At 41.8% G+C, this 27,289-nt stretch overlaps 1 protein-coding gene and 1 pseudogene across 1 annotated transcript; both read left to right on the top strand.

Annotated features, from left to right (window-relative positions):
* The first annotated feature begins 171 nt into the window (after window positions 1–171).
* SGCB (sarcoglycan beta) lies at window positions 172–27,278 on the top strand. Its single transcript, XM_019962734.2, has 6 exons — window positions 172–256; window positions 9,345–9,554; window positions 17,817–18,002; window positions 18,772–18,963; window positions 19,287–19,418; window positions 23,713–27,278. The coding sequence occupies exons 1-6, from the start codon at window positions 227–229 to the stop codon at window positions 23,914–23,916; spliced, it is 954 nt and encodes a 317-aa protein (XP_019818293.1). The 5' UTR covers window positions 172–226; the 3' UTR covers window positions 23,917–27,278.
* On the top strand, window positions 9,571–13,301 carry LOC139183634 (ATP synthase subunit ATP5MJ, mitochondrial pseudogene; annotated as a pseudogene).
* Window positions 27,279–27,289: the final 11 nt, after the last annotated feature.

The following is a 27,289-nucleotide window of genomic DNA, read 5'->3' as shown; positions in this document are numbered from 1 at the left end:
GCCCGAGGTCGAACGGAATCCCGGTGTGCGAGAAAACGCTCCCGGAGGCCACTGCCTGGGCGCCGGGGGCAGCGGAGCTGGCACCAGCGGCCTGGGCGGGGCGGGGTTGGAGATGGGGGGCGGGGGCGAGGAGCGGCGGGCCCCTCCCGCCCCTCCAGCGCGCAAGCGCAGGCGCGCGAGGTGCGGAGGCGGCCGGGAGGGCGGCGGAGCCGGCGGGCGCGGGAAGATGGCGGCGGCGGCGGCGGCCACGGAGCAGGTCTGTGAGCCCCGCCGCAGCCGGGGGCTGGAGGGCCGGGGGAGGATGGGGTCCTGCCAGTGAGGTCCTCCGTAGGACCGGCAGGCGGGGGCTGGGGCGCGAGGGCGGGCTCCGCGGGGCGGGGCTGGGCGGGAGCTGTCCGCAGCCCGGGATGCTGGCGAAGGCCGGGCGGGACCCCGGGCAAGGGTCTCCGGGGCGGATAAGGGGGAGCCAGCCGCGGGCTCCCGGCCTGGCCTGGCTGTCCCTTGGCGAGGTCAGGAGGGGCGCTGTCTTGGAGGCCTGGGATGGGGTCGAGGCAGCCCGGAGCCTCCGCCAGGACGTACCGGGGACATGTCCTGCTCCATGGCCAGCGAAGATGCGGATAAAAATAACCCCAGCCAACGAGCCGCCAGCCTCCCCTGATACCAGCCAAAAAACAGTCAGCTGTTATTGGATATCAGCTTGCGGCCACTTCTTGTGTGCCATCCCCCTAGGCTGACAGCCACGTTTCTCCTCCCGCTTTGGTTCTGGAGACTAAGTCGCCAATCAGTACAAGACTGTCTCCTATCCAGTTGGTTTAAAATCATTTTTTTAAAATCCTTTATCAAGTATTCCCTAATCTGCATTGTGAACTTGTAACTTAGAATAGCTTAAAAGGCTATTTTCTTCCCCAAAAGCAGGCTATACATTATGCACACACTTACACACACATGCACACATTTACACACACACACACACACACACACACACACCTGTAGTTACTAGGGTGGTTTGTTATAATAAAAATAATTTTGATAGTCTCTTCCTCCCTTCTTAACTGTTATTTTCCTTTAACAATAAACTGTGGTAGGATAGTTTCTTTGGAAACGTCTCATTCTTCAGCATTGTTGAAAAAAATAAATGAGCCAGGTAGCCAACATTCTGTTTCCAGAAAAATCTTGTCTGGAAAGATTTTCTTAAGTAATTAACTGCTTTTAGAGACATAGTAGGTAGATATCACTGGAACAGTGATGCTGAGCGCCATGAAAAATAAAAGACATGACATCTGCCTTCAAAGTTAAAGTCGAACTGCCAGATAAATGCAGAAAAATCAGCTAAAGATGGTAGGCAAGCTACAGCACCTAAACAATAAAATGTAAAGGAATGAGTGAAATTGAGACAAAGCTTCTTGGAGTTGTTGAGATTGAAATTGTCCCTTGCTTTTGTGATTTCCCTCCTGAATTATCAGCGCCTGTTTTAGACGGTTCTTTTTTCATCTGCATCACTTGTTGATACTCTTGGGAGTTCCACCTAGTTTCTATTCTTGCTTTACACAAAGACTGGGCAATCTGATCCATCCCTTATTCTCCACTTCAGAGTTAGGTATTTATGTCTCCAGTCGGAATTTAACTGAATTTTCCACGGGCACCCCAAAGTCAGAAATTTTTAATGGTGAATGGTGCATCACACTCACCATTAAAAGGGCTACAACCATCCATTCACTTGGTTCACCTTGCCACAAGCAGGACTGGCTCAAGGGAGCTCAGGATGGACCCACCTTTGGGTTAATGCTCTGCTCTCCCAGGCTTGGTACTTGAGCAGAGAACCTCACGTTTTCTTTTTGCTCTAGACCCCACAAATTATGTATCAGGCCCTACTTGGGGGTCATCTTAGATGCCCCTAAGCAACACTCACATCCAGTCAATCACCGGATCCTTTCAGTTCTACCTCTTGAGGACTCTCCCAAATCTTGATGTGCAGTGTCAAAATTCAGTCAAGCCTTCCTTTGGACTGTTAGGGAAACCTGCTGTTGATGTCTCCATCTCTAAACTCATCTATTCCAGTTCAACTCTTCTTGGTTTAATTTTGCTGTAATGCAAATCTATCACTAACCTATTTTAAATCCCCATTGCCTTCAGAATAGAGTCTGTCATTCTTGATGTGGTACTTATATCTACTCATTTATTGATCCCTAACCACATCTTGGGGCTTCCCAGTGGCTCAGCGGTCAGGAATCCACCTCCAAAGCAGGAGACCCAAGTTTAATCCCTGAGTGGGGAAGATCCCCTGGAGGAGGAGGGCATGGTAACCCACTCCAGTATTCTTGCCTGGAGAATCCCATGAACAGAGGAGCCTGGAGGAGTTCAGTCCATAGGGTTGCAAAGAGTCGGACATGACTAAAGTGACTTAGCATGCAAGCACAACCACATTGCACTTCTTATTTTGTCCCATTCGTATACTCATCTTCTTCACCATCCATATAAAATTACCAGCATTAGTTTGCACAAGATGACCTCTACTCAGTTTCATGATGTTTCCTCTGCCTGGAAGGCCTTTCTTGGTACTTTACTTGGCTAACTTCTGTTTGTCCTTCAATGTTCAACTGAGGCCCCAGCTTTTTTGAAGAATCGTCAACTCATGACCTTGATAAGTCAAAGGGTATTCCTCTTATGCACTCTTTTCAGTTTCATTGCTCTACCACTGCACTTGCCATGTTGAGCTGTAATTGCTAATGACTCCATCTATCTACTCTGCTGGCCTGTAAGTAAGTTTGTTGAAAGTAGGTGCTATGCCTTGCACGTCTTTGTAGTCTGGAACATCTGGCATATAGTAACTCATCAGTAAATGGTAAGTACAAAGAATGAAATATACTGATGTACATGAATTGACAGAGAAAAGTAAAGAATTCATCCCAAGAAGGTAAGATGTGCCCTGTCTCTCTCTTATGTAGACCTGTATTCAGAGTCTGGCTAAGAGTTCTAAATTGCCCATCTGACATCACTGTCATAATCCTATACTGGATCTGTGAAAATTAGAAGCAAACTCACTTTCCCTAAGATATTCTACTTTCTCTGGCCGAAAAACTACCAAAATACAAATTCAGCTCTAAAATGTTTGCAGTGTCGACAGGCCCTCATAGCTTCTGCACCTCATGTGGATACACAACCTACACGACTGTATTCAGCAACTTGTTTTGTGTTAAACCTGTTAAGTAGATTGAAAGCTCTTCTACAAAGCCTTTCTTACCGCTTCAGTTCAGTTCACTTACTCAGTTGTGTCCGCTCTTTGCGACTCCATGAACCACAGCACGCCAGGCCTCCCTATCCATCACCAACTCCCAGAGTTCACGCAAACCCATGTCCACTGAGTCGGTGATGCCATCCAACCATCTCATCCTCTGTCGTCCCCTCCTCCTCCTGCCCTCAAACTTTCCCAGCATCAGGGTCTGTTCAAATGAGTCAGTTCTTCGCATCAGGTGGCCAAAGTATTGGAGTTTCAGCTTCAGCATCAGTCCTACCAATGAACACCCAGGACTGATCTCCTTTAGGATGGACTGGTTGGATCTCCTTGCAGTCCAAGGGACTCTCAAGAGCCTTCTCCAACACCACAGTTCAAAAGCATCAATTCTTCAGTGCTCAGCTTTCTTTATAGTCCAACTGTCATATCCATACATGACCACTGGAAAAACCATAACCTCAACTAGACGGACCTTTGTTGACAGAGTAATGTCTTTGTTTTTTAATATGCTATCTAGGTTGGTCATAATTTTCCTTCCAAGGAGCAAGCGTCTTTTAATTTCATGGCTGCAATCACCATTTGCAGTGATTTTGGAGCATCTATTTCTGCTTTATTGACTATGCCAAAGCCTTTGACTGTGTGGATCATAATAAACTGTGGAAAATTCTGAAAGAGATGGGAATACCAGACCACCTGACCTGCCTCTTGAGAAACCTGTTTGCAGGTCAGGAAGCAACAGTTAGAACTGGACATGGAACAACAGACTGGTTCCAAATAGGAAAAAGAGTACGTGAAGGCTGTATTTTGTCACCCTGCTTATTTAACTTTTATGCAGAGTACATAATGAGAAACGCTGGGCTGGAGGAAGCACAAGCTGGAATCAAGATTGCCAGGAGAAATATCAATAACCTCATATATGCAGATGACACCACCTTTATGGCAGAAAGTGAAGAAGAACTAAAGAGCCTCTTGATGAAAGTGAAAGAGGAGAGTGAAAAAGTTGGCTTAAAGCTCAACATTGAGAAAACTAAGATCATGGCATCCAGTCCCATCACTTCATGGGAAATAGATGGGGCAACAGTGGAAACTGTGGCTGACTTTATTTTTCTGGGCTCCAAAATCACTGCAGATGGTGATTGCAGCCATGAAATTAAAAGATGTTTATGCTTGCTGCTTGGTGGAGTTTAAAAAATTTTGTCTGCCACATTACCCACAATGATTATTCTTGCCTTTTTCTGTTTTCCATAAGCCCTCAACCAGCCTGCTACCCCTGCAACCACAGTAAGATTCCAGATGCCCTCTCCGCTCTTTATTGAGAGCTGACCTTGCCTTTTACATCCCGAGGAAAAATAGAAATGGTTTCTCTTCCTGGTGTGAACCATTTGAATGAAATGGGAGCCCACCTTTTAAGACTCTTCTGTACATTCACTTTCTTTCCTGTCTCCTGGAGGATCTTATTTCCCTCATTACTCTGCCCTACTCTGAGGTATCTGGTCTTTGTCCTTCTTGGCATGTTTCCCTCTGCCATCAAACATGTGAGTCTTCCTACAAATTGTTGGAAAGGGACAGAAAGATCCTAACAACAAGAACAAGCACAGTTTTCCTCTGACAGTACATAATTCTTTAGTTATTGTCTTCTCTCTCAATGAAAATAAATGTACACTTGCTGGCATCTTTTCAGGACTATTTCTACTTACCAGTTTGCTACTCAGAGTTTGAAAATCACAGAGGCAATTCTTACCATATTAAGTTCAGCAATGCTGCACATCCTTAGTTTTCTTGTATTTCTCATTTTCCATTGCTCCTGCACAAAGTTTTCCAAGAGTACTTCCTTGGCTCTTTGTTCTTTTGCTCTATACAAGGGGTCCCTGACTTCCAGGACCCAATGCCTGATGATCTGAGGTGTAGCTGATGGAATAATAATAGAAATAAAGTGTGTAATAAATGTAATGCCCTTGAATCATCCCCAGACCATCCCCCTACACCCCAGTCTGTGGAAAAATTGTCTTCCATGATACTGATCCCTGGTGCCACAAAAAGAGTTGGGGACCACTGCTTCATGTTTTTTTTTTTTTTTTTTTTTACAGTAGACTGATATTAGTCTCATAGATTTAATTTACTTTGAAGCTGAAGACTCAAATTCGTCAAGTCCTGACTGACCTAATATCTCATACCATCCTTCTCATTGCCTCTGAGGCATGTGGTCGTTTCTCATTCAGTTCAAATGCAGCATATGTAAAATCTCCCTGCTTCATTCCCCATGTTTAACTAGTCACCATTCAGTAAACTGAGGGGCTTTTTTTTTTTTAAACCTGGCTACAAATTCACTCAGTTATTCTCTTGAAGTGTATTTTTAATCTCTCCTTTTTCATCCCACCCGTTTTAGGCCGTCAATACCTTGAGTTTCCCTTACGACAACATCCCAGCAGCCTACTTGCTAATATTCTCCTCTTTCCTGTGTCTCCTGCAAATACTCACACATTTAGCATCCTGAAATATATATTGTTCATATTCAGAGACCTTTAGTGACTCACAAATAAACAGATGTCAAGACTAGAATTTGTTCACAGGTGTCCCAAAACTTCTACAACCTGTCCTCCTTTTCCGCCTTGATCCTGCCTGCATTGCCAGATCTGACTCACCTGCTCCTTCTGGTTTCCCGGACAACTCTAAGCCCTGCTGTCTCTTCTCCCATGAACTCCACAGCATGTATTGTCTGTACTATTGATTTTGGCATCGGAGCATACAGAATATGTTATTGTGCAATTCACATTTGTAATATCTGGAGGATGAGGATCTTGTCCTGTATTTCTTGTGTATTCCTATGTATGGGATTAATGTTAAAGCCTAAAGAGCTTAAAAAATGCTTATTCAATAAATTAATTTTCTCAAAGCTCTCAAAAATATGAAAGTTGGGCAGTAAGCATTTCTACTCCTTCCTTTTATGTTCATGATACACCAAATAATCACCTACAATGTCATTCAACCTTAGTCAGAGGTTCTCAAATTTTTTGGTCTCTGGTTTTCTTTTTACTCTTCAAAATGACTGAGAATCCCAAAGAGAAAAAGCTGTGGATTTGTAGGGGGAAATCAAGAGAAATTAAGTCTGAAGGAATCTCTGGTATCTGAAATTATTAGACATACTCATTTCAGTAAAATATCACTGAGTGCCTTGTTGTTCAGTTGCCAAGGTGTGTCTGACTCTGCAACCCCATGGACTGCAGCACGCCAGGCCTCCCTGTCCTTCACCAACTCCTGGAGTTTACTCAAACTCCTGTCCATCGAGTCGATGATGCCATCCAACCATCTCATCCTCTGTCATCCCCTTCTCCTCCCGCCTTCAATCTTTCCCAGCATCAGGTTCTTTTCCAGTGAGTCAGCTCTTCACATCAGGTGGCCAAAGTATTGGAGTTTCAGCTTCAACATCAGTCCTTCCAATGAACACCTAGGACTGATCTCATTTAGGATGGACTGGTTGGATCTCCTTGCAGTCCAAGGGGCTCTGAAGAGTTTTCTCTAACACCACAGTTCAAAAGCATCAATTCTTCGGCACTCAGCTTTCTTCACAGTCCAACTCACGTCCATACATGACCACTGGAAAAACCATAGCCTTGACTAGACGGACCTTTGTTGGCAAAGTAATGTCTCTGCTTTTTAACATGCTGTCTAGGTTGGTCATAACTTTCCTTCCAAGGAGCAAGCGTCTTTTAATTTAATGGCTGCAGTCACCATCTGCAGTGATTTTAGAGCCCCCCAAAATAAAGTCTGTCACTGTTTCCACTGTTTACCCAACCTTTTGAGCTGAAGTGATGGGACCAGATGCCATGATCTTAGTTTTCTGAATGTTGAGCTTTAAGCCAACTTTTTCACTCTCCTCTTTCACTTTCAACAAGAGGCTCTTTAGTTCTTTGCTTTCTGCCATAAGGGTTGTGTCATCTGCACATCTGAGGTTATTGATATTTCTCCCGGCAATCTTGATTCCAGCTTGTGCTTCATCCAACCCAGCATTTCTTATGATGTACTCTGCATATAAGTTAAATAAGCAGGGTGACAATATACAGCCTTGACGTACTCCTTTCCCTATTTGGAACCAGTCTGTTGTCCCATGTCCAGTTCTAACTATGCCAGAATACTGGAGTGGGTAGCCTTTCCCTTCTCCAGGGGATCTTCCCAACCCAGGAATCGAACCCAGGTCTCCCGCGTTGCAGGCGGATTCTTTACCAGCTGAGCCAGATGGAAAGACAGAAAAACCATACCTTTGACTATATGGACCTTTGTCGGTGAAGTGATGTCTCTGCTTTTTCTCTGCTGTCTAGGTTTGTCATAGCTTTTCTTCCAAGGAGCAAGCATCTTTTACTTTCCTGGCTACTGTCACCACAGTGACTTTGAAACCCAAGAAAATAAAATCTGTTACTGTTTCCACTTTTTCCCCATCTATTTGCCATGAAGTGATGGGAGCAGATTCCTTGATCTTAGTTTTTTGAATGCTGAATTTTAAGCCAGCTTTTTCCCTCTTCTCTTTAACCCTCATCAAGAGACTCTTTATTTCCTCTTTGCTTTCTGCCATTAGAGTGGCATCATCTGCATCTCTGAGGTTGTTGATATTTTCCCCGGCAATATCAGCAGCACAATGGTTGCTTTATGGTAACTTAATGTAGCCAGTGGGCTTCCCTGGTGGTTCCGCCTGTCAATGGAAGAGACTCAGGTTTGATCCCTGGGTCGGGAAGATCCCCTGGAGAAATGGCAATTTTTTGGAAATGGCAATCCACTCTAGTATTCTTGCCTGGGCAGTCTCATGAACAGAGGAGCCTCATGGGCTATAGTTCACAGGATCTCAAAAGAGCTGGACACAACTCAGCAACTAAACAACAAATGTTAATCAGTACAGTTCTTTCATGGTAGCCTAACCTATACACTTGTGAATGAATTGTAAAAATAAAAACTTTTTATGGCATAAAGTATCACAATCATATTCATATCCTTTTTAAAAAGCCAGTGATATGGGATGATCAGCTGATAACCAGTTTCTCCAGTTATGAGACAGAGAGACTGTACATAATATAATTCTTTAAAAACAAGGTTATAAAACAGTAAGGAAATTGTTATTACTTTTATATTAACTATTACTCATCTTATGTATCTACATGTTTTATACATTCACAGCAAATCTTTTAATTTTTTCAGTATTTCATCTGCAAGTTTTTTTAAATTGTTGAAAATCTCCAAAATTTTTTCCAATACATTTATTGAAAAAAATCCATATATAAGTGGATCCATGCTGTTCAAACCCATTTTGTTCAAGGGTCATCTGCACATTCATGAGAGAAGAAGAGTAAAAAAAGAAAACAGCATCATAGAGGGTTTCTTTTGAAAATGATTTTCACCCTCCAGACACTTAAAGGATTTCAAGAAACCTCTCCATGGTTTCTCAGCCCATACTTTGAAAACTGCTGGTCTAGGATAATACTAACTTTAGCCAACTGGAGTGATAAGTAAAGTGTATTAGCCTTTCTAAATTCTTTTCATGTAAATGAAGTATGTATATGATTAAGCAGATCTTTATAAATTATTAATAAAAACAGTTCCACTATAGAGTATATCTATCAGCTCTCCCCCAAAATGAGCTGGCTGTTCACTTGACTGATGGTAGGACTATTCAAAGCAGATAGTAGAAGTCTGTTATCAGACTGTTACCTACAACCCTTCTCAGTACAGTCGTGTCCCCGCTTGGAGCCTGCAACTCAACATGTGTGTGCATGCATGCTAAGTCACTTCAGTTGTGTCCAGAGCTTTGCAACCCTTTGGACTGTAGCCTGCCAGGCTCTGTCCATGGGGATTCTTCAGACAAGAATACTAGATAGAGTGGATTGCCATGCCCTCCTCCAGAGGATCTTTCCAACCCAGGGATCAAACCATGTCTCCTGCATTGGCAGATGGGTTCTTTACCACTAGCGTCACCTAGGAAGCTCCAGTGCAACATGACTTGAGGTTTATTAGTAGAAAATGTATCACTAACCAATTCAGCTTTCTTTCCTTATGAATTTGCACCTAACAAATAATGCATCCAAAATAGAGGGTATAGCTGCTCCATTGTGTTTTATTTTGCTTTTAGCAAAGTTCCAATGGTCCTGTGAAGAAGTCCATGCGTGAGAAGGCTGTTGAAAGAAGGAATGTCAATAAAGAGCACAACAGTAACTTTAAAGCCGGCTATATTCCAATCGATGAAGATCGCCTCCATAAAACGGGACTGAGAGGGAGAAAGGGCAATTTAGCCATCTGTGTGATTGTCCTCCTGTTTATCCTGGCTGTCATCAATTTAATTGTGAGTATTTAGCACAGAGTATTCTTTTCTTAATTAGCATGAGGAATTTTTCTTCTGTTTTTAGTGAAATCATGGTAAAGAATCTGCCTGCAGTGTGGGAGACCCAGTCAGTCCCTCAGTTGGGAAGATCCCCTGGAGAAGGAAATGGCAACCCACTCCAGTATTCTTGCCTGGAGAGTTCCATGGACAGAGGAGCCTGGCAGTCTACAGCCCATGGGGTTGCCAAGAGTCAGACACGACTGAGCAACTAACACTTTCTTACCTTGTTTTTTTGGCATTTAGCTTTACTGTACTTTGCCTATACTGCATTTTTTACAGATTGAAGATTTGAGGCAGCCTTGTCCCAGGCATGCCTGTTAGTGCCAGGCATGGCAGCATGCTCACTTTTTCCAGCAGTGTCTGCTCACTTCAGTCCCCTTGTCACAGTTCAGAAATTTTCACTATATCTCAAGAGTTTTTCTCATTATTATATTTCTTATGGTGATCTCTGACCAGTGATCTTTAATATTACCATTGTAATTGTGTGGGGTTCCCACTATCCACATCCATAAAAGATGGTGAATTTAATTGATAAATGTTGTATGCATTCTGATTGCTCCATCCACTAGCCCTTCCCCCCTTTCACTCTTTCTCTCTCTCTACTTGAAGTGAAGTGAGGTGAAGTCACTCGGTCATGTCTGACTCCCATCATGCTCCTCTGTCCATGGGATTTTCCAGGCAAGAATACTGGAGTGGGTTGCCATTTCCTTCTCCAGGGAATCTTCCCAACCCAGGGATCTAACCTGGGCCTCCTGCATTGTAGACAGACTCCTTACTGGATGAGCCATTCCCTAAGAGGCCGTTCCCATGGCCTCTTAAGTGTTCAAGTGAAAGGAGGAGTTGCAAGTATCTCTCAGTTTAAATCAAAAGTTAGATATGATTCAGCTTAGTGAGGAAGGTACATGACAAGCTGAAATCAGCTGAAAGCTAGGTCTTTTATGCCAAACACTTAGACAAGTTGTGAATGCAAAGAAAAGCTTCTTAAAGGAAATTGAAGGTCCTACTCTAGGGAATTCCTTGGTGGTTCAGTGGTTAGGATTTGACACTTTGACTGCCAAAGTGCCCATTTAAATTCCTGGTCGAGAAATTAAGATCTCACAAGCTTTGCAGCACAACAACAACAAAAACTTAATTCCTATTCTAGAGAACACATGAATGGTAAGAAAACAAAATAGTTTTATTGCTGATACAGAAGAAGTTTTACTTGTCTGAATGGAAGATCAAACCAGCCACAAAACTCTCTTAAGTCAAAGCCAAATCCAGAGTAACTAACACCCTTCAATTCTATGAAGGCTGAGAGAGGTAAGGAAGCTGCAGAAGTTTGAAGCTAATGGAGGTTGGTTCATGGCGTTTAAGAAAAAAGGCTCTCCATAACATAAAAGTACAAGGTGAAATAACCTGTGCTGATATAGAAGCTGCAACAAGTTAACCAGAAGACCTAGCTAAGATCATTACTGAAGGTGACTTCACTAAATGACAGATTATCAATGCAGACAAAACAGCCTTATGTTGGAAGAAGATGCCATCTAAGACTTTCGTAGCTAGAGAGAAGCCAGTGCCTGGCTTCAGAGAACACGCTGATTCTCTTGTTGGGGGCTGAGACAGCCAGTGACTTTAAGTTGCATCCAGCGCTTATTTGCCATTTGGAGAATCCTAGGGCCCTAAGAATTATGCTAAATCTTCTGTGTCTGGGCTCTGTAAGTGGAACAACCAAGTCTGGATAACTGCACACTTGTTTACAACATAATTTACTGAATATTTTAAGCCCACTGTTGAGATTTGCTGCTCAGGAAAAAAAAAAAGTTTCTTTCAAAATGTTACTGCTCGTTGATGATGCATCAGTCACCTAAGAGCTCTGATAGAGATGCACAACGTTGTTTGTGGTGTAGATGTAGTGTTGTTTTCATGCCTGGTAATACAGCATCCAGTCTGCAGCTCACCCATCAAGCAATAATTTTGACTTCCAGGTCTTATTAAGAAATATATTTTTTATTAAAAAAAAAAGAAATACATTTTTTAAGGATAATAGCTACCGTAGATAGTGACTCCTCTGATGGATCTGAGCAAAGTAAGTTGAAAAGCCTTTGGAAAGAATTCATTATTCCAGATACCATCAAGAACAATGGGGGTTTATGGGAAGAGGTCAAAATATCAATGTACACTGCAGTTTGAAAGAAGTTGATTGCAGTCCTTATGGTTGACTTTGAGCGGTTCAAGACTTCAGTGGATCAAGTAACTATAGATGTGGTAGAAATATCAAGATAATTAGAAAGAGCCTGAAGATGTGATAAATTGCCACCATCCCCCTGATAAAGGATAAGGAGTTGCTTCTTATGGATGAGCAAAGAAAGTGGTTTCTTGAGATGAAATCTCCTCCTGAGGGAGATGCTATGAAGATTATGGACATGACAATAAAGGATTTGGACTGTTACATAAATTTAGTTGATAAAGCAGTGGCAGGTCCTGCACAGAGATGCCTCAAAGCCTTGTTAAGACTGTTTGGATCTCCGTGAAGCCCTGCTATACCCACGTTTACCTGGAGATTTGGGTAGGCATGGCTTCATGATTTATAAAATCAGGAGTGCTGATAAAAGAGGTAAAGCCTTGTAAGTTTCCAGTCCTGCACCTGCTCGTGGTCATCATTAACCAGCTTTACTTGAGTGGGATGTAGGTCTGACTGTGTTGTGGGAACACAGGACGTTGTGTATGCTTGTAGCAGTGCTGCTGCTCTCGGGCATGAATAAATGTGCCTGTGAGGACCTCTCACCCGCCACACACACACACACACACACACATAAATAATAAAAGCAGTAGCAGGATTTGAGAGGATTGGCTCCAATTTTGAAAGAAGTCATACTGTAGGTAAAATGCTATCAGCTATGTGTACTACAGAAAAGTCATGAAGAGTCAGTGCAGCAAAATTCATTATCATCTTATTTTTAAAAATTGCCACAACCACCCCAGCCCTTCAGCAACCACCACCCCGATCTGTCAGCAGCCATGAATGTCAAGGCAAGACCCTCCACCAGCAAAGAGTTTATACTCACTAAGGGCTCAGGTGATAGCATTTTTTAGAAAATAAGCATTTTTTAATTAAGGTATGTACATTTTTTTTTTTGGCCTAACCTCATGGCTTGCATGGAGAAGGCAGTGGCACCCCACTCCAGTACTTTTGCTTGGAAAATCCCATGGACGGAGGAGCCTGGTGGGCTGCAGTCCATGGGGTCGCTAAGAGTTGGATACGACTGAGCGACTTCACTTCACTTTTCACTTTCATGCATTGGAGAAGGAAATGGCAACCCACTCCAGTGTTATTGCCTGGAGAATCCCGGGGACAGGGAAGCCTGGTGAACTGCCATCTCTAGGGTCGCACAGAGTCGGACACGACTGAAGGGACTTAGCAGTAGCAGCAGCATGGCTTGCAGGATCTTAGTTCCCTGACTAGAGATCAAACTCAGATCCTCAGCAGTGAGAGTGCTGGGTCCTAACCACTGGACCACCAGGTGTACCAACAGGATTCCCTGAAAGTTGTTTTTTTAGACGTAATGTTATTGCATGCTTAATAGACTACAGTATACTGCTGCTGCTGCTGCTAAGTCGCTTCAGTCATGTCCGACTCTGTGGGACCCCATAGACAGAAGCCCACCAGGCTCCCCCGTGCCTGGGATTCTCCAGGCAAGAACACTGGAGTGGGTTGCCATTTCCTTCTCCAACGCATGAAAGGGAAAAGTGAAAGTGAAGTCGCTCAGTCGTGTCCGACTCTTCAAGACCCCATGGTCTGCAGCCTACCAGGCTCCTCCGTCCATGGGATTTTCCAGGCAAGAGTACTGGAGTGTGGTGCCATCGCTTTCTCCTAAGTGTCCTTAGGGCTCATCAACTCACATTGAAGGGCTGCAATTGCTGATGACTGTGACATCCTTGTATACTGATACAGCAGGAAATACTTCATTTCTCACCATGTATTAATTTTACTTAGAAAAAAATGTTTATAGACTGTTTCCTTTAAACAACTTAACTTTTAAAAGATTAGCATCAACTCAACAGAAGAGACCTTTCCCAAGATGATTTTATTGCCTTCATCTCTCGTAAAAATACACTCCTTCATGTTTTCTTTCAACTTTTACCAAATTTACTTTGCCTCCTCAGCTTAAAAATAGTGAACCTTGGATGCAGTAAAAGGTTACCTTTTGCAGTCCTAAATCTTTATAGTTGAAGAACGAAAGGACCTGAGGTAGACTAGTTTACACCAAGGTATGAGGAGTTGGTGTATTACCTTTTCCAAAGATAATTGCTTTCTTAAAGAAGGAGACTTTTTAATAAATATTTATTCATTTATTTGGCTGTGTCAGGTCTCAGTTGTGGCACATGGGTTTAGTTGCCCCACGACATGTGGGATCTTAGTTCCTTGACCACGGATCGAACTCATGTCCCCTGCATTGCAAGGCACATTCTTAACCACTGGACCACCAGGAAGGTCTCTTAAAGAAGAAGACTCTTAACCCAAGGTTGAAACTATCTGAGAGTTAAATGTGAAACCCTCTGGCATGTGTGTGGACAGACATTTTCAGAGACTGATTATTGGTATCCCTAACACCGATCATGAACATGGATGCAGCAGTTCTACAGGGATTCTGTTTACTGTATTCTTTACTTCTAATACTCTTAAGTCAGTCCTTGTATTTTATGTACATCTAAAACATTTGTGTCTAATTGTTCACTTAAATTGAAAAGAGCTGAAACTATAGCTTTACTAGGAGCACATGTTCTGAATTTATTTTATTGAAAAGTTATGGTTAAGATAGCAAAAAAAAGAGACATTTTTCATCCACTTCTGCTCTAAAAAGTTCAACCTAAGGTTACAATGTCAAGAAGCAGAAATATCTTGGAAGAAAGCGGGAGGCAATCAGAATTCTAAATCATAATATTTGAAGACAAAAAGGAGGATAAGGAATGGCAACTTACCAGAGAAGAGAAACTGCATGTTGGGGAGGGGTTGCAGAGGGCATTGGTGGAAGTGCCTTGCAGAATCCTGAAAAACCTCAGGAAGTGGAAGTACAAGTTCCTTGAAAAGCAGGAGTGAGAGGGGAACCGAAAACAGAAAGCTGCTTTGAAAAATCCGTAGAAGGACCCATGCGATCCCCAGCCCTGCTCCCCTTCCAGCCAGCAGTCACGGAGCTGCCCCTCCTCACCCTGCGCTGAACCAGACAGGATTCTTTCTGCTGAGGGTAGGCATGGGTTTCCACAGGAAAGCAGGGGAGTGCTGCACCCTGAGTCTTGAGGCTCCCTTATCCTCATCCCCCACCTCCAGCTCCCTGCACCAGGCTTACATTCTCTGGGCAGGATCTGAAGATGCTGACACTTGGCAGGTCCCCGTGAAAAAGCTACCTAAATCCCCCTACTGTGAAGCCTGTCAGTTACTAGCCCCACCCCACACAGAGACCTTTCCATGAACTTTTTATAACCACTGTGTTAAATATGAACACAGAGTCACAGGGATCAGTAAATTTTTATGGAAAGCTCCCAGAATTGAGAAATCATTGAGACCAAAAGCACCCAAACCACGGAGAAAGTAGGAATTCAGGGAAATAGAGAAAATGTAGCAAATGACAGTAAACTTAGATGTCCGTCAGCAGACGAATGGATAAGGAGGTTGTGTACATATACACAATATCAGGGCTTCCCTGATAGCTCTGTTGGTAAAGAATCCACCTGTAATGCAGGAGACCCCAGTTTGATTCCTGGATTGGGAAGATCCACTGGAGAAGGGATAGGCTGCCCACTCCAGTATTCTTGGGCTTCCCTTGTGGCTCAGCTGGTAAAGAATCCACCTGCAATGTGGGAGACCCCAGTTTGATTCCTGGGTTGGGAAGATCCCCTGGAGAAGGGAAAGGCTACCCACTCCTGTATTCTGGCCTGGAGAATTCCATGGGCTCTATAGTCCATGGGGTCACAAAGAGTCGGACACAACTGAGTGACTTTCATTTACTTACTTATACACAATGGAATATTACTCAGCTATAAAAAGGAACACATTTGAGTCAGTTCTAATGAGGTGGATGAAACTGGAGCCTATTATACAGAGCAAAGTACTTCAGAAAGAGAAATATCAATACTGTATATTAACACATACGTATGGAATTTAGAAAGACAGTAATGATGATCCTATATGCAAGGCAGCAAAAGAGACACAGAAGTAAAGAACAGGCTTTTGGACTCTGTGGGAGAAGGTGAGGGTGGGATGATTTGAGAGAGTAGCATTGAAACATGTATATTACCATATGTGAAATAGATGACCAGTGCAGGTTCGCTGCATGAAACAGGGCACTCAAAACCAGAGAGATGGGGTCGGGAGGGAGGTGAGTGGGGGATTCAGGATGGGGGGACATGTGCACCCATGGCTGATTCATGTCGATGTATGGCACAAACCATCATAATATTGCAAACTAATTTTTTAAAAAGATAAAACACTAAAATCATTATCTTCAGAGAAGTAAGAGGATATTGTGTCCATTAAACAAGGATACCATGCCATTAAAAAGCAATTAAAGAATATGGAAAAACTCATAGAAATATACACACATGGGTGGGTAGATGAATGGATAGATAGGTAGGTAGATAGATAACATAGATATTGGAAGAAAAAAGAAACCTGCACGAAATTCAACAAAATTAATCCATGAACATGCTGTTAATAGGAGTTTTAGAAAGAGAAAAGAACACACTAGGGAGAATGTTACCAAATAAATCAAGAAAATTTGAAAGCTACCATTCCGGGTCCATGTGTGTGTGTGAAGTCGCTTCAGTCGTATCTGACTCTGCAACCCTAGGGACCGTAGCCTGCCAGGCTCCTCTGTCCATGGGATTCTCCAGACAACAATACTGGAATGGGTTGCTATTTCCTACTCCAGGGGATTTTCCCCCCCAGAGATGGAACCAGCATCTCTTAAGTCTCCTGCATTGGTAGGCAGGCACTTTACCACTAGACCACCTGGGAAGCCCATTCTGGTCCAGCAGATGCCTAAAAAGGACTCACACCAAAGCTATCACTGTTAAATTTAAGCAGACCAGGAATAAAGCGAAGATCTTAAAATCTTCCAGAGAATTTTTTTTAAAAAGACTACGTATAAAGAACACAAAATCAGAGTGGCATCAGACCTTTCAAAAGCAGTGCTGGAAACTAGCAGGCAGGAGAGCAAGGGCTTTCAAAATTCAGACAGAAAATAATTTCGAATCTAGGAATGTGTGTCAAGCTAAACTATCAATCAAATGTGAAAGATTATAGAGACGTTTTCTTAGCTGTGCTCAAAAAATATTTACTTTCCATACATTCTTCCTAAGGAAGCCACGGGAGACTGCTTTACTGAAAGAAGGTACTAAACCAAGAAGGTTGAAGACAAGGATACAGGAAACTGCGTACCCCACACTGGAGAAAGAACAAGGAAGCTGCAGCATGAAAGTGAAGGGAGGGCTCAGGGTAACAGCTGTGAGGCAGACCCAGAGGGCAAGAACAGACTAGAGGCAGAAGATGAGGGTTCCAGAAAGAGTTCTGGGCGAGGAAAACAGAACTAACACATTTTCTGGGAGGTTTGGACTTTTAGAACATTTTATTGAGAGACATTTTATAGAAATGTTGGAGAGTTTGAAAAGACTTAGTCTGATATTCAGAGAAATTAAGCAAATAAGGGAAAGACAAAAAGACACTGAAAGACACAAAGCCCAAGAAAAGAACTGCCATCATAGTACAGTGTTTGGCTTAGTATGAATAATATTTATTTTGTCATAATGGCTGAGAATACTGAACATGGATGTAACGTGCACTGGAGTTAGGGGAGAAGAAGTATAAATGAGCTAAAATTCTCATCTGCTAAAATAGATTAATAGATAACAATCTAAAATTGATCAGTAAAGACATAACACACACCTTATTTAGAAATATGGAGAGAAGTTCTAGACAAAAATAGCTAAAATTGCTTAAAGTGGACAAGATACAGAGGGGGTAAAAAAAAAACTGCTTCCTTTTTTTTAACTTTTAGATTTGTATATAATACCTTGATTAAAATAAAATTGGTTTTGTTTGTAAGTGGAAACCCAGTTTATGTGTTTATGTCACTGATGAAACCATTTAGGAAGTTTAATCCTTTGGCAGCCGCCTTTTCTGTTTGCTTTCAAGTTGTGTTAAGAATGTATGCTGCCTATCAACAGTGGGTTTGATTGCTGTTTTAGATAACACTTGTTATCTGGGCTGTGATTCGCATTGGACCAAATGGCTGTGACAGCATGGAGTTTCATGAAAGTGGTCTGCTTCGATTTAAACAAGTATCTGACATGGGAGTTATACATCCTCTTTATAAGAGCACAGTAGGAGGAAGGCGAAATGAAAATTTAGTCATCACTGGCAACAATCAGCCTGTAAGTAACCATATTATTTGAAAAACATTAGTGAAAAATTCTTTGTAAAAACCTCAAGTTGATTGTTTGAAATGGATATTTTCCTTTAGAGAAAATTCATAATTATATTTGATAATACTGGTCTTGTAATCTATTAATATTCAGTACTTTCTTAATATTCTAGGTTTTGTTTATGGTAACATTTTCTGGGATAGATACAATTACTATGAGAATGCATACTCTTTTCTCCTCCATATGAAGAAACCATTTTATAAAGCACCTTCGGCCCACCCTCGCCTTCCCCCACTGTGTCCAATACGACATTGTAAAGCAGTTATCCTCCAGTTAAAAATAAATTTTAAAAATCATCACCTTCCCAGGTTAGAATAACCTCTACTCCCTGGTTGTCTGGTAGGGAATACGTCCATCTAGTCAGTGGCAACCCCGTCTGGTAGGGAATACATCCATCTAGTCAGTGGCAACCCCTGCCGAATGGCTAATATAACTGACCAGAACCTGAAGGAAGCCTCCTTACTGGCCCTGCCCATCTTAGCTCTGGGTCCCTGTGCTCGGCAACCATCTGTTTTTTGCCAAGCATTACAGCACATAAGCCTGTAAGCCCTCATTTGAAAGAACTCTTCTCCCAAGTGGGTGGAGGGAGTCAGAGAGAGGCAGTGAAAATTACTTGAAGTTAAAAGTCTGTTATTGTAGAGTTTTTGATAATGCTCTTGATGAATTTTGGATGCAGCCTTTTTCAAAAACATATTCATGATGAAGTGTTTTTCTGAAGATTGTTTTTCAGCAAGGGACAACAAAGCTCAGTGTGGGAAAGAACAAAACTTCTATTACAAGTGACACTGGCATGCAGTTTTTCGACCCAAGGACTCAAAATATCTTATTCAGCACAGACTATGAAACTCATGAGTTTCATTTGCCAAGTGGAGTGAAAAGTCTGAATGTTCAAAAAGCATCTACTGAAAGGGTATGGTTTATTTACTTTGCTTTATTCATGGAAGAGAATTACTGTCTAGAGTTACAAAGTGTGTATGCGGAGGAGGCAGTTTTACTGATACAGTGCTGTGAAAGAATTAACTCCAAAATAGTGGAAAAGATTGGTTCTACATTTGCCATCAACTGGTTTGTGTGATCATTATCAAATCATCTCTCTTTACATCTATAAAATATGAATGAAAACACTTGCCTTTCATATTTTTTCATTGAAACTTCTACTCTTCTATCTCTAATAACAATTCTCACTTTAATTTAGAAATTCTTCATCACTAGTTTGTTTTTTTTAATTTTCAGATTACTAGCAATGCTACTAGTGACCTAAATATAAAAGTCGGTGGGCGTGCTATTGTCCGTGGAAATGAAGGCGTGTTCATTATGGGCAAAACCATTCAATTCCACATGGGTGGTAATATGGAGTTAAAGGCTGTGAGTATTTTTTGAATTTAAGTGAATTGCTAGATTCTTGGGTATATAAACCCATGTTTGGAAAGTATAGTTATGAAAAATGATAGTGTATTTGTATTTTTTTGACATGGAAAGATGTTCACAATAGATTATGAAGTGGAAGTAAGTTGTAAAACAATGTGTGAAATACCTTGTTTTTATTTTTCAGATTATATGTATGTTTATAAAAACCTGGAAGGTTATGCCAAAATGTCAACAGTGGTTAGTTATGGGCAGCAGGGTAACAGATGATTTTTATTTTATTTCTGCTTGCCTGTTACTTTCTAAAAAAAAGTTTTTTTGCATAATGATGCCTGTATTATTTTAAAAGGCAAGCAAACAAACAAAAAAAAACTTCTTAAAGAATATCAAAATAACTATCCATGCCCTGAAGTTGATGGGCTTTTTTCAGTTAAAGATATTTCATATCCCTTCCTGGGTTTTGTATCTAGTGATGTAAAAATCAATTCAGTTCAGTTCAGTTGCTCAGTCGTGTCCGACTCTTTGCAGCCCCATGAATTGCAGCACGCCAGGCCTCCCTGTCCATCACCATCTCCCGGAGTTCACTCAAACTCACATCCATCAAGTCGGTGATGCCATCCAGCCATCTCATCCTCTGTCGTCCCCTTTTTCTCCTGCCCCCAATCCCTCCCAGCATCAGAGTCTTTTCCAGTGAGTCAACTCTGCGCATGAGGTGGCCAAAGTACTGGAGTTTCAGCTTTAGCATCATTCCTTCCAAAGAACACGCAGGGCTAATCTCCTTTAGAATGGACTGGTTGGATCTCCTTGCAGTCAAAGGGACTCTCAAGAGTCTTCTCCACACCACAGTTCAAAAGCATCAATTCTTCGGCGCTCAGCTTTCTTCACAGTCCAACTCTCACATCCATACATGACCAGTGGAAAAACCATAGCCTTGACTAAACGGACCTTTGTTGGCAAAGTAATGTGTCTGCTTTTCAATATGCTATCTAGGTTGGTCATAACTTTTCTTCCAAGAAGTAAGCGTCTTTTAAATTCATGGCTGCAGTCACCATCTGCAGTGATTTTGGAGCCCAAAAAGATAAAGTCTGACATTGTTTCCACTGTTTCCCCATCTATTTGCCATGAAGTGATGGGACCAGATGTCACGATCTTTGTTTTCTGAATGTTGAGCTTTAAGCCAACTTTTTCACTCTCCTCTTTCACTTTCATCAAGAGGCTTTTTAGTTCCTCTTCACTTTCTGCCATAAGAGTGGTGTCATCTGCATATTTGGGGTTATTGATATTTCTCCCAGCAATCTTGACTCCAGCTTGTGCTATACTTCCATTAAAAAAACTGCTTTACAAATTTAAAGAAAGTAAAATTACATGACCACAAGATGGCAGCATTGGAACAAAATTTGAAAATTCCATGTACTATCTCAATTTCATGTACTATTTCTGAAAGAAAATGGAATACCAGACCACCTGACCTGCCTCCTGAGAAATTTGTGTGCAGGTCAGGAAGCAACATTTAGAACTGGACATGGAACAACAGACTGGTTCCAAATAGGAAAAGGAGTACGTCAAGGCTGTATATTGTCCCCCTGCTTATTTAACTTATACACAGAATACATCATGAGAAACGCTGGGCTGGATAAAGCACAAGCTGGAATCAAGATTGCCGGGAGAAATAATAATAACCTCAGATATGCAGACAACACTACCCTATGGAAGAAAGCAAAGAAGAACTAAATCTTGATGAAAGCGAAAGAAGAGAGTGAAAAAGTCGGCTTAAAACTCAACATTCAGAAAACTAAGATCATGGCATCCGGTCCTATCACTTCATAGCAAGTAGATGGTGAAACAGTGGCAGACTTTATTTTGGGGGGCTTCAAAATCACTGCAGATGGTGACTGCAGCCATGAAATTAAAAGACATTTGCTCCTTGGAAGGAAAGTTATGACCAGCCTAGACAGCATATTAAAAAGCAGAGACATTACTTTACCGACAAAGGTCCGTCTAGTCAAGGCTATGGTTTTCCCATAGTCATGTATAGATGTGAGAGTTGGACTGTGAAGAAAGCTGAGCACCGAAGAATTGATGCCTTTGAACTGTGGTGTTGGAGAAGACTCTTGAGGGTCCCTTGGACTTCAAGGAGATCCAACCAGTCCATCCTAAAGGAAATCAGCCCTGAGTATTCATTGGAAGGACTGATGTTGAAGCTGAAACTCTAATACTTTGGTCACCTGATGTGAAGAACTGACTCATGTGAAAAGACCCTGATGCTGGGAAATATTGAGGGCAGGAGGAGGAGGGGACGACAGAGGATGAGATGGTTGGAGGGCATTACCGACTCGATGGACATGAGTTTGAGTAAGCTCCGGGAGTTGGTGATGGACAGGGAGGCCTGACGTGCTGCAGTCCATGGGGTCACAAAGAGTTGGACACGATTGAGCAGCTGAACAACAACAACATCACTAATAGTCAATTAACGATTTCCATCACTTCATAATCAACTTTCTCTCATTGATTTAAGCACCCTCTATAAGCTGATGACTCACCTTTGGAACTTCTTCTTTCTCCCCTGAACTAAGATTCATATATCCAACTGCCTTCCCACCTCTCCACTTCAGTGTCTAATAGGCATCTCAAACGCAGCACATCTAAAAGTCTGCATATCCTGCCTCCCTCTCCAAACATGTATTTCTCTCAGTGTTCCCATCTTGTTAAATGGTGCCCATTGGTTCATCAGCAGAGCCTTCGGGCTCTACCTTCAGAAGATGTACAGAGCCTGGCTGATGCTCGCCACCTCCTCCACCTCCACCACCATGGTGCAGACCACCATCATTTCCTGCCTGCACTGGCAAAACAGCCTCCTCTTTCACTCCTGTATGCAGTTCTCTATAAAAACAGCCAGAGAAATCCTTTTTAAAAGATCATGTCACTTCTCTATTCAGAACCCTCCAAATGTCTTCCCGTCTGATTGGGAATAAAATCCAAAGTCCATTCCCTGGCCCCATGTGTCTTGCCCCTGGTTATTTCTGTGACTCACCTCCTTCAGCCACACCGGCCTCCTGTCTGTTCCTGGAACACAAGTCCCACGTGCATATTGTTCTTTCCTTTGCCCGGTCACCCACATGCCCTGCTCCCTCATGTCACCCAGTTTCCACCAGACTGTGACCTCATCAGAGAGGCCTTCCCTGACCTTCCTCAGTAACGTAGAACCCCACCTGGTCACTCTCTCTCTACTTATCCTGACTTGCTCTTCTCAGATGATGTTCGTTTTACCTCTTAAGATGTTTATTGTCTGCCCCTCCCCAGTAAAACATCAATGTATGAGGACTTGAACTTTGCTGGTCTGTTGACTGCTATGTACTCAACACCAAGAATAGTGTCTGACACGTAGGAGACATTTAAAAATAATCATTGAATGAAGGAAAAGAAGAAAAGGGAAGAAGGGAGAGAGAGGAGTTCCAAAAAAGAAAGAGTCTGCAATACAGTAGTGCTCCTGGGACAGTGGGCTGGAAGAAGAGAACTTCCAGGCAGTCTTCTTTGAGTATCTGGTCTTCAAAATTATATGGCTTGAATCTTCATTTATGGTGTTTCCAAAAATAATTGGAAAGTAAGATTACTTTTCTCTAAGAGAAAAACATTTTCTAGTTTTTCTTTTTCTGTTCATTGTCAGAAACGTATCAATCAGAAACTTAGTTAAAATTCTCTTTCTGCTGCTGCTGCTGCTAAGTCGCTTCAGTCGTGTCCGACTCTGTGCGACCCCATAGATGGCAGCCCACCAGGCTCCCCTGTCCCTGGGATTCTCCAGGCAAGAACACTGGAGTGGGTTGCCATTTCCTTCTCCAATGCATGAAAGTGAAAAGTGAAAGTGAAGTCGCTCAGTCGTGTCCGACTCCTAGCGACCCCATGGACTGCAGCCTACCAGGCTCCTCCATCCATGGGATTTTCCAGGCAAGAGTACTGGAGTGGGGTGCCATTGCCTTCTCCAAAACTCTCCTAAGTAGTAGCAAATGAAAATGATCTGAGACTTGATCAGTGTAAGTCTTATGTGCACTTAGGAATTTTGATATAATTTTTAGCTAACTGAGAAATAAATTGTGTTAAGTGTATAAATACACCTTATGAACAGTTACTAAGAGGTCACTAGTCGAATTTCGATTGGTTTGGGAATTTTTTTTTTGTTATTTTGGTCCTGACTTTATCTTACCACCTTCTATTCTTGCTCATATTCCAGTGAGTTTATTGTTTTTGTTCTGTCCCTTCTTGTGGGTGTAAATAAACCGTATGATTTTTCTCCTGATAGGAAAACAGCATCATCCTGAACGGAACTGTGATGGTCAGCACGAATCGCCTCCCAAGTTCTTCCAGCGGAGACCAGTTTGGTGGTGATGACTGGGTGCGTTACAAACTCTGTATGTGCGCTGACGGAACGCTCTTCAGAGTGCAGGTGACGGGTCAGAACATGGGCTGCCAGACCTCAGACAACCCCTGTGGAGACCTGTACTAGAAGAACCCAAGAGCACATCAATAGATTCATATTGTGACTTGACTTTTTATTTTTTTAAGACTAGGCATGCATATCATGTTTTTACAGAGTTTGTGATAACTCATAATTATTTTATCTGCAGTGCACTGCTGCATCTATTATGTAGTCTCCATGTTTAAAATAGTCTCAGAGAGCCTAAATTCTAATACATTTCATTGAGTTGCACTGATCTTCAATTTACAGTTCTCTAAAATTATTGAGAGAAATGAATATAATCAAAATTAATCTTTAAAGAAGTATTCTTAAAATGCCACTGTTCCTGTCTAAAGGATAAAGGGATGAAGCAACTGTTTAGACTCACTATAAGTAACTTTTGGTAACTAATGGGGATAGACCCACTTACAATACTTAAAGGTACACCATCAATAAATACTACATGTTCTGTCTTTTGGCTTCTAAGAGGAAAGACAGATTTTTAGTGCATTACTTTCAACTATATCCTCACATACAAGTGAGGTCACTAAAGAGCTTCACATATGGGAGATAGTAAGGAACTAAAGGTCCGTCTCGTCACAGCTATGGTTTTTCCAGTAGTCATGTATGGATGTGAGAGTTGGGCTATAAAGTTGAGTGCTGAAGAATTGATGCTTTTGAACTGTGGTGTTGGAGAAGACTCTTGAGAGTCCCTTGGACTGCAAGGAGATCCAATCAGTCCATCCTAAAGGAGATCAGTCCTGGGTGTACATTGGAAGGACTGATGTTAAAGCTGAAACTCCAATACTTTGGCCACCTGATGCGAAGAGCTAACTCATTTGAAAAGACCTTGATGCTGGGAAAGATTGAAGGCGGGAGGAGAAGGGGACGACAGAGGATGAGATGGATGGAGGGCATCACCGACTCAATGGACATGAGTTTGAGTAAACTCTGGGAATTGGTGATGGACAGGGAGGCCTGGCATGCTGCAGTCCATGGGGTCACAAAGAGTTGGACACAACTGAGTGACTGAACTGAACTGAACTGCTGGTTCCTTAGATTTGCACTAGGATAAAAATACTCTAAGAGAATGTTCACTCATTAAATATTGATTTACTCGTTAAATACTGTGTTCGCAATGTGGTAGAAATGAAAGGAAAGCACCATCTCAGCTTTAACTAGTAAATGATGACAGCTGTCACTTACGGAGCATCTTACACTGCTAGGCGTTGTCCTAAGCATTGCACGTGTAACGTCTAGTTCTCACTACAGACTGTAAGCAGACGGTATCCCAGTTGACCCATTTAGGAAACTGAGGATTAGAGAAGTTAAGAAACTTGCCTGAGGAAAGAGCAGAGTTGGGATTGGAATTCAGATGTGATTCAAACCTAGATAGACCTGTTTCTAAATACCACATTCTTTTTATCACTATCTGTACTGAATTTTTAGGTATTTAAAACTCTAGAAAAGATGAACAGAGGCTAATTCAGACTTACCTATGCAGATAAGAATCAAAACAGTTGTGCTACTCTAGATAAAAGAAAATCAATCTCATGTCAAATAACTGGCCAGTCAATATCAGATTTCAAAGTTTCTTAAGCCAGTTCCAAAATATTATACTATAGAGAGGTCATAGTTGTGGGTTACCCCCATTCCCCAACTGGGGTGCCTGACTGGGTAAAGGGGTTGCCAAGATATGTATACCTCAGCCTTCCAGGTGGCACATTGGGAGACGGGAAGGTCATGTCCCAGGCGAGCCCTGCTGGCCAGAGATGGCTGGTGAGTTTACCCCAGCGAGCCAGACACATATTAACCTTTTTAATATGTGCCAAACCTTGAGAAGAGTCAGGAAGCACTGGACTAAAGGGCACTAATGCAGGAAGTAATACAAGTAATTTTTATGTCAGATGAGAATTGATCTTTGCTTCTAACATCAGCACCCATTGTAATGATTTACAACCCTCAAGGCTGTTGATTTTTAATGTGTTTCATACTTAACTTAAAAGGAATTCTGGTATTATTAACACACATGCAACATCAGGAAGAGAGACTTCAAAGTAGTGTGCCGTAAAGTAGGCAGCAGAGATAAACCATAATCCCCATTTTGCATTTAAATATAACAATACTCTGTCCTTGACACTTTGAACTATATAGATGAGAAAATCAATACAAAAAATAATTTGCATTCAGTATTGTCACAGTCTGTCTGATAGAAAAACCAAACCACAAAACAGTAGAGACTGACTTGCCTGTTACTGAGTACAGTTTTTAAGTGAAGAAAAAAAGAGAGGAAGTGAAATTTATGACCTGTGGGTATTGTTAGTTGTAGTGATATTCAAAACCCATATGAATGATACTCAGAAAAAATCCATTGGAATTTTCATTCAGCTGCTCAGTATATTTGTAAATTTTACATTCATTACATGTCTGCTTTATTTAGATTTGCTTTGCAGTTTTGTTTAGATAAATATTTTTACGAAAACCGCAAAACACTGTTACAAAGTATTATTCATTGAATGTAATTCATGAAACAATCTATTTTTACTTCTCTGAGAAATAACTTGTTTTTGATACATTTCCATAAAGTGCTTTGGACATGAGAGAATATTTTGATGTTTTTATAGAACTGATTGTTAAGGTAACAGGTATAGTATTTTAGGACACTTTACAGGTAGCTTTTGCTTCTTCATCGAAACATAGTCCTGGAAAATTCCCTGGGAAGCAGAACAAGAACAAACCATCCATTTTGTGTAACAGTAAAGCCTCAGCTACTCATTCTCACCATCAGATGGTATTTTTCTATAAGCTGAATTCTTAACTTTGCCTCTTCTGCTGATTCCTCCCCTCCGTCAAGCACTGATACGACAGGCAACAGACTTAGGGTGAGTAGAGGACAAAGACAGGATCCCAGGAAAATGGGGCAGACCCAGGCTTGTTTAAATAACTACTCTCCTTTAGAGGTAGATGACAGTGACAAGGGGGACAAATGAAAGCAAGGTACTTTAGAGGCTGTGTAATGGGCAGGTAGGAAGAGTGCAAACAGCACACAGTAGGGACTGTCTATGTGTTGTCTGTAATATCTAAAAATATACTTGTGTTCTTTTTGCATTATGAAAAAAACAAATGGTGTTTGATAGTTTTGAATGAACAGTGAAAGTTCTACCTAGTTTTGAGTGAGTTCTTTAAAAGAATGAGGATGTTACGGTGCTAAACTTGACAAAAAAAGAGACCACTGAAATGCTGATAATTTTAGTAACCTTTTTTCAAAGCATTGAGGGGGCAAAGATTACAAATTATGCCATATAAAAATAAACATACATCTGTTTTGAGTTACTAATTTGACTTTCAGTTGATTCAGTTTGTAATAACTGTTAATGACCTCTGTTTACAATAAAGATTCTATAAAATTGTTTGCTGCTGA

This window comes from Bos indicus, chromosome 6 (genome assembly GCF_029378745.1).
Source record: "Bos indicus isolate NIAB-ARS_2022 breed Sahiwal x Tharparkar chromosome 6, NIAB-ARS_B.indTharparkar_mat_pri_1.0, whole genome shotgun sequence".
NCBI classification, from domain to species: domain Eukaryota; kingdom Metazoa; phylum Chordata; class Mammalia; order Artiodactyla; family Bovidae; genus Bos; species Bos indicus.
Note: the sequence above shows the minus strand (reverse complement) of the source record. Positions and strands in the feature narration are given on the sequence as shown.